Source organism: Sphaerodactylus townsendi, linkage group LG04, assembly GCF_021028975.2.
Source record: "Sphaerodactylus townsendi isolate TG3544 linkage group LG04, MPM_Stown_v2.3, whole genome shotgun sequence".
NCBI lineage: Eukaryota > Metazoa > Chordata > Lepidosauria > Squamata > Sphaerodactylidae > Sphaerodactylus > Sphaerodactylus townsendi.
In genome coordinates this window covers 139972842-139978584 of record NC_059428.1, presented here as the reverse complement: position 1 = coordinate 139978584, position 5743 = coordinate 139972842, and the positions used below count along the sequence as shown (strand labels likewise).

At 46.3% G+C, this 5743-nt stretch overlaps 1 protein-coding gene across 1 annotated transcript in view; it reads right to left on the bottom strand.

The window, feature by feature from the left end:
• Window positions 1-282: 282 nt before the first annotated feature.
• The window catches only part of TEKT5 (tektin 5), a 9242-nt gene continuing 3781 nt past the window's right edge, over window positions 283-5743 (bottom strand). The window contains exons 2-3 of the mRNA XM_048494134.1: window positions 827-928; window positions 283-545 (exon numbers count right to left, since the gene is read on the bottom strand). Of these exons, the coding sequence (XP_048350091.1) occupies window positions 283-545; window positions 827-928 (365 nt within the window). The remainder of the gene's footprint in view (window positions 546-826; window positions 929-5743) is intronic.

The window sequence follows — 5743 nt, the reverse complement described above, 5'->3', positions numbered from 1 at the left end:
ATAATGCGTGAAGAGGAAACGTTCCTGTCGGGCCTAATCCATACCTGGGGGGTATGTACCCGCTGTTGTCCACTTTGTCCAGGACATCTTGTGACAGTGAGTCAGGCATCTCATGACCTATGACTCATGGGGTGACTCAAAGGCGTGACAGGTGGCGTGTGCGCCCAGAAGGGCACAGATGGCACCGAGGCATTCCCTGCTGGCTCTGTCTGAGGCCCTGCCACTTTGGGTTCTCCGGGGCTCACCCCTACAGTGTATAAGAAGTGGTTGTATGAAGCGCTGCTAGGCGATGTCGCCAGTTGCTGTGATAGCAGGTGCTGACACGTAGGTCAGCATCTCAATAAACTCATTTTTTATTTCAATATTCTGCGGCTGTGTTGAGTCCTGTTTCTGTTCCTCTAAACTGCTGAGCTGGCACATCTCGGGGAAATAAACAGTTACCTGGAAACCAGGCAGCGGTAACACACAAGGTCTGGAGCTGTTTGTTTCCCGGCTGCCAGATCCACAGGTTTTCTGGCTTGGCAGAGTTGCCAGCAGAAGAGTCACTGCAAGAGAAGCGGCCATTCAGCTTTCGGCCAGCATGACCCCAGGAACGCCTCATCACTTGAGGGAAATGGGCCAGCTCTAGGCCAGCACCACTACAGCTGCCAACTCCAGGCTGGGAAATTCCTGGACACTTGGGGGGCGGAGCCTGGGCAGGGGAAGGAGGGAGGGGGGCCTCAGCAGGAGAGTCCACTCTCCCAAACCAGGCATCTTCTCCAGTCAGGAGATCAGTTATATAATTCCCAGGAGGGCTCCAGATCCCACCTGGAGGTTGGCAACTTACCATACACATCACTTGAATAGCCCGCCATTTTGCAGGTGCCAGTCAAAAGCGAAGTTGCACCCAAAGTTACACCCAGTGGGCTTTTGCGGGTGTAACTCCAGTCTGGGAAAAAAGCCAACCTCTTTGCTTAACGTGGGAAGGCCACTACCTTCCAAGAGGATTTTTAGACTTACAGACACTGTTCGACTTGTGATGGGCCTTCCAACCCTCTAAAGAGCTCTGCTTGTGAGAAATGGAAGGACAGCAATTTCTCAGACTCTTGCTACGGTTCCGCGCGGCATTCTGGAGTTTTAGTTGAAATGGAATGAAATTTAGCGTTTTTAAAAAAAAATCCTAAGTGCTAATTTGGTTCCTTTGGTTCCTTTGGAAAGCGTTGGCTATGCTGCTCTCCTCCGCGTGGTGCCGTCACTTTGTAGCAAAGAGCAAGAGCGAGGAAGAGAGAAAAGTAAGCATTTTTCCATTTGTACATCCCCATAAAGCTGGTGACTTTGGAAGCCACCCTGTCTAGAAGTAAGCATGGCTCTTTCCCAGAATGCACACACGCACCTGGAAAGCAAAACACATTGGCCGATTACACCCACCACTGATTCCTCAAGTCTCACCCAGTGATGTAGGTATAGATTTTTTTTAATGGGGGGGGTTGGGGTGTGGCCACGCCTCCACAAGCCCCACCCCCGCCCTCAGTGGCTTATAAAAGCAGCTCTCGGGATGGCAGACTCCCCTGCCCAGCCTACCCAGCCTGCACCCCCACCAGCTGGGCTCCCCAGCCCGGCAGTCCCTTCTGCCCTCCCCTCTGGCAGAAGTAGCTAGGGGAAAATGGAGCCTGGTGAAAGAATCTGAGTTTTGCACCCCCTCCCCCCTCATGGGGCGGCTACTCTGTGATGCTGGAGTCCACCCCCAAACAGCATCATTTTCAATGAATTGTGTTTAAACTAGAGAGCCCAGATTCTCCTTTTAAATCCGCTTAAAGGGAGAATCACAGAGTCCCTAGTTAAAGCTGGCATTGAAAGTGATGCTGTTTTAAGGTAATTCTCCCCACCCTGAAACAACATAACTTTCAATGTTTAAACTAGGACCTCAGATTCTCCGTTTAAATCCATGCGAGAAGAGGGGTGGATTTAAAAGAAGAATCTGGGGAAATTTGAGGGATGCCTGCTGTCAGGGGTGCAGAATATTAAGCTTGTTAAGCTAGCGGCACCAAACGTTCAGGGTATCTTTAGGAGACTCTCCTGATGATACCACGCAGGTTTGAGTGACGTTTAATTCAGGGGAGTCCCAAAGTTATGGACCCTCAAAGGAACAACCCCCATCTTGTATTATGTTTAGCCATTTGAGAGTTCCCTCTCTCTTACTTAATTTTCACCTAACGTTCTTCTACACTACTAACATCAACTTGCATATTTTGAATAGAAACACTTTGACAATTACTTATAGTCTTGGCTGCTAATTGCTAATGGCTGCTAATATAGTCTTGGCTGCAATATTAAAGTGCACCACTAGCTCTCAATTAACTTTTCTAATTCTATGTATTTATTCGAAGGCTTTCACGCGGCGGAATCCCTTGCTAGGTGCTGTGTGGTTTTCGGGCCGTGTGGCCGTCGGTGTAGTAGCATTTTTCTCCTGACGTTTTCACCTGCATCTGTGGCTGGCAGCATCTTCAGAGGATCTGAATTCTGTTTCTAATCCCCATTATTACATTTTTAAACAATTGAGTTCAGCTATATAATCCCCACTGTTCCTCAAATTTATGTTTAAGACTGCCTATTTACAAGATTTGTTAATTGATTGAGCCACGGTGGCATGCACAAACATAATTTCTTTCAAAAGTTCTCTATTTGGCCATCTTTTCGCTTTCCAGCTAGATACTAGCGTTACTCTGGCTGCTGTTATTAAGTTTAAAAAAAGAATTCTTGAAGTGTTTTTTGGAAAATCCTCTGGCAAGATACTACAATGAATCTTTGCAACAATTGGGAAGTTAATCTTCAGTATTTTAAGCCTCCTGTTCATAAGAAGTCACCGTTCCTGTTATTTATACCCTGCTTTCTAGGGTGATCAGACCTTCTAAGGATATGCTCGCTGCCAGATTTGGTTTCCTTTGGAAGAGGTGGTGCTGCTACAGCTGGTGGAAAACCCCATCCAGTCACAGTCAATTTGTGGTGACCCTCTTGGGTTTTCAAAGCAGAAGGGGAACAGAGTTGGACTGCCGTTGCTGACCTCTGCGTGGGAACCCTGTGCTTCCTTGGAGATCTCTTGCTTAAGAGCTAGCCAGGGCCGAAGCCTGCTTAGCTTTCCAGACTGGACTAGCCTGAGAGGCATCCAGGTCAAAACCGAGACAAATAGAAGTGAATTTGCCTTTGCAGAAGTCCTCGACTTCCTTGGAGGTCTCCCACCTAACTACTAACTAGGACCTTGGGAGAAGTATGATGGAATGCTGTCAGCTGCACCATAAAAGGGCAGCGTGGCTCTTGGGAGAAGTCCCTAATCGAGTTAAGATGAGAGGAAAAGATACGAGATAGTTGTTCATAGAGAACATCACAAAATATTGTTTTCTTATGCGTTTTCTTTTTCCCTCTTCTTTTTTCTTCACTCTCTTTTTCTCCCTTCCTTTTCCTACTTTTTGGGTCGATCTAATTAAATGCTTCTCTGAACGAACTTACCTTCATGAGGGAATTTCTTTCCCTCTTTTATCTCTGGAAGTCTACACAAAGATGTCGAAGATGTGTGCTTCGATTTTGGAAGAAAAGATGTAAAATGAAATTTTATGATGGTATTCAATCATTACATCTGTTATCCTGTAAAACTTTTAAACCTTTGGCAGAGTATTTGTAATTTCCATTTATATAACTAATAAAATCGTAAAAAAAAAACAAACTAGGACCAACCCTGCTTAGCTTCTGAGATCTGACACACGATTGGGCTATCCTGGGCCGCCAGATCCAGGACAAACAGAGGTGACCTGGCAATGCGCTGCTGCCTCCACATAGCAATCCCAGACCTTCTTGGTGGTCTCCCATCCAGAAGTATTAACCACCGGCTGACCCTGCTCCGCTTCCAAGATCGACAGAGATCAACTGAGACTTGCCTGGATCATCCAGGTGAAACCAGAGACGAACAAGAGGTGGTTTGCCGTACCTGCCTCTACATAGCAACCAGCTAGGGGAATTCCTCCGGTGGCCTCCTATCCTGTATTTAACTGTCACCGCGCTGCCTGGTAACTTTTAATGGCTCCAGACCAACTTCAGCTCTCGTTTTGGCGCAGGGGAACAGAAACGGGACCACGACACGGTGAGGTATGGTGAAAATAATAAAAGGTTTCATTGAGATGCTGACCTACGGGTCAGCACCTTCTCATGATTCGGCTGCTATCGCTGCTTTCGCCTAGCAGCTTTACAACATCTTAAATACACTTTCTCCCGCCGGGAACCTGGGAGGATATGGACAGCCTACGAGCCATTCATTCACAAAATGCACTTAGCCAACCAATGTACATCATCCGTGGTACCGGGCCAATCCCTTCTTGAATTTCACGCCGAAGGCAGGGCGAAACAATGATGTAGGCACTGGCGGAAAGGAACTATAAAAAAGAGTCCTTTGGATGCTTGGGGTCAGGGAAGCGAAACCTCGCGGCGGTGGCACCCTTGTCCATCCCAGGTTTGCACGCAAATGAAAAGGGACATGCCAAGGTGGAGCAAGGGGGTGGATTCACTGCCTTGAGCCAAGGAGGTTCCCGTACGGTATGGAAATACAAAAGATGGCTATAATTCCTGTTTTCATATCTATTACGGTTTGTTCCTACCTAACTCATACAAGAAATGAAGCACAGTTCCATCTTTCTTCCAAACAAGACCAGAGATGGACTAAAATCACTTCTGGCTCCTCTACCTCTTAACCAGGGCCACGACCAGCTAAACAGCCAAGATCAAGGCTATTACAGCCCCCCAGGTCAGAACGCTGTTGATTTCTGCATAACAAGAGCTGGAACTTTGACTAAATTGCTGTGCAGTTTGGTGCCCTGAACTCAGTAAGGTCTGCTCTGGTTGGAAATGTGTCCTCTTTCCCAGTTCTTCCTTTCAAGAGATCCCCTGACTGGAGAGAGAGCTGAGAGCTGGAACCTGGGAACCTCTGCAATGAAAGCAGGTTTGAGATTAGCAGTGAGCCTCAATTGCGCTCCCAAGGAAACAAAAACTGCGTCATTTGCAAAGATAGAAGGAGTACATAGTGGAGATGGTGAGACCCTTCCACTCGTGCGCTGTTTGTGAAGCTTGACTGGCTGGCTCTGTTATCCTTCCAGGAGTCTCTCTCTCTGAAGGAGTGGAGGGTGTGACAGTGAAGGCAGAGCCAGAGTGGTGTAGTGGTTAAGAGCAGGTGCACTCTAATCTGGAGAACCTGGAGTTTGATTCTGTGCACTCCAACACATCACCAGCCTGGGTGGCTTTGGGCTAGTAAGAAATAATAAATATATAATGAGACAGAGACAGTATCCTGAAGAATTAACAGAAGGGAAAAGTGCCAATCTAGAAACTCTAGTGCGGTACTTTAAAAGTCTATTTTTAATTAAAATAATTGAAACATTTATATAACAGAACCACAACTCTTAATCAACACCCAAAGTATACATATTATAAATAGCAACAACAAAGACAATGAATAATACACACACAGTGGACCCACAAATACAATAATATCAAGTCTCTGTAATAAAGGTGTATCACTTTGAAAGAGATCCACTAATGGTGTAAATCATGAAGGATACAAAGTGTCTGGGGGTCTGTAAAACCTCAGCTTCTGTGGGTGAAGCCCTTCGGGGATGGGGCAGTATATTCAATCAATCAATCAATCAATCAATCCAATCAATCAATCCAATCAATCAATCAATGAAATCAATCAATCAATCAATCAATCCAATCAATCAATCAA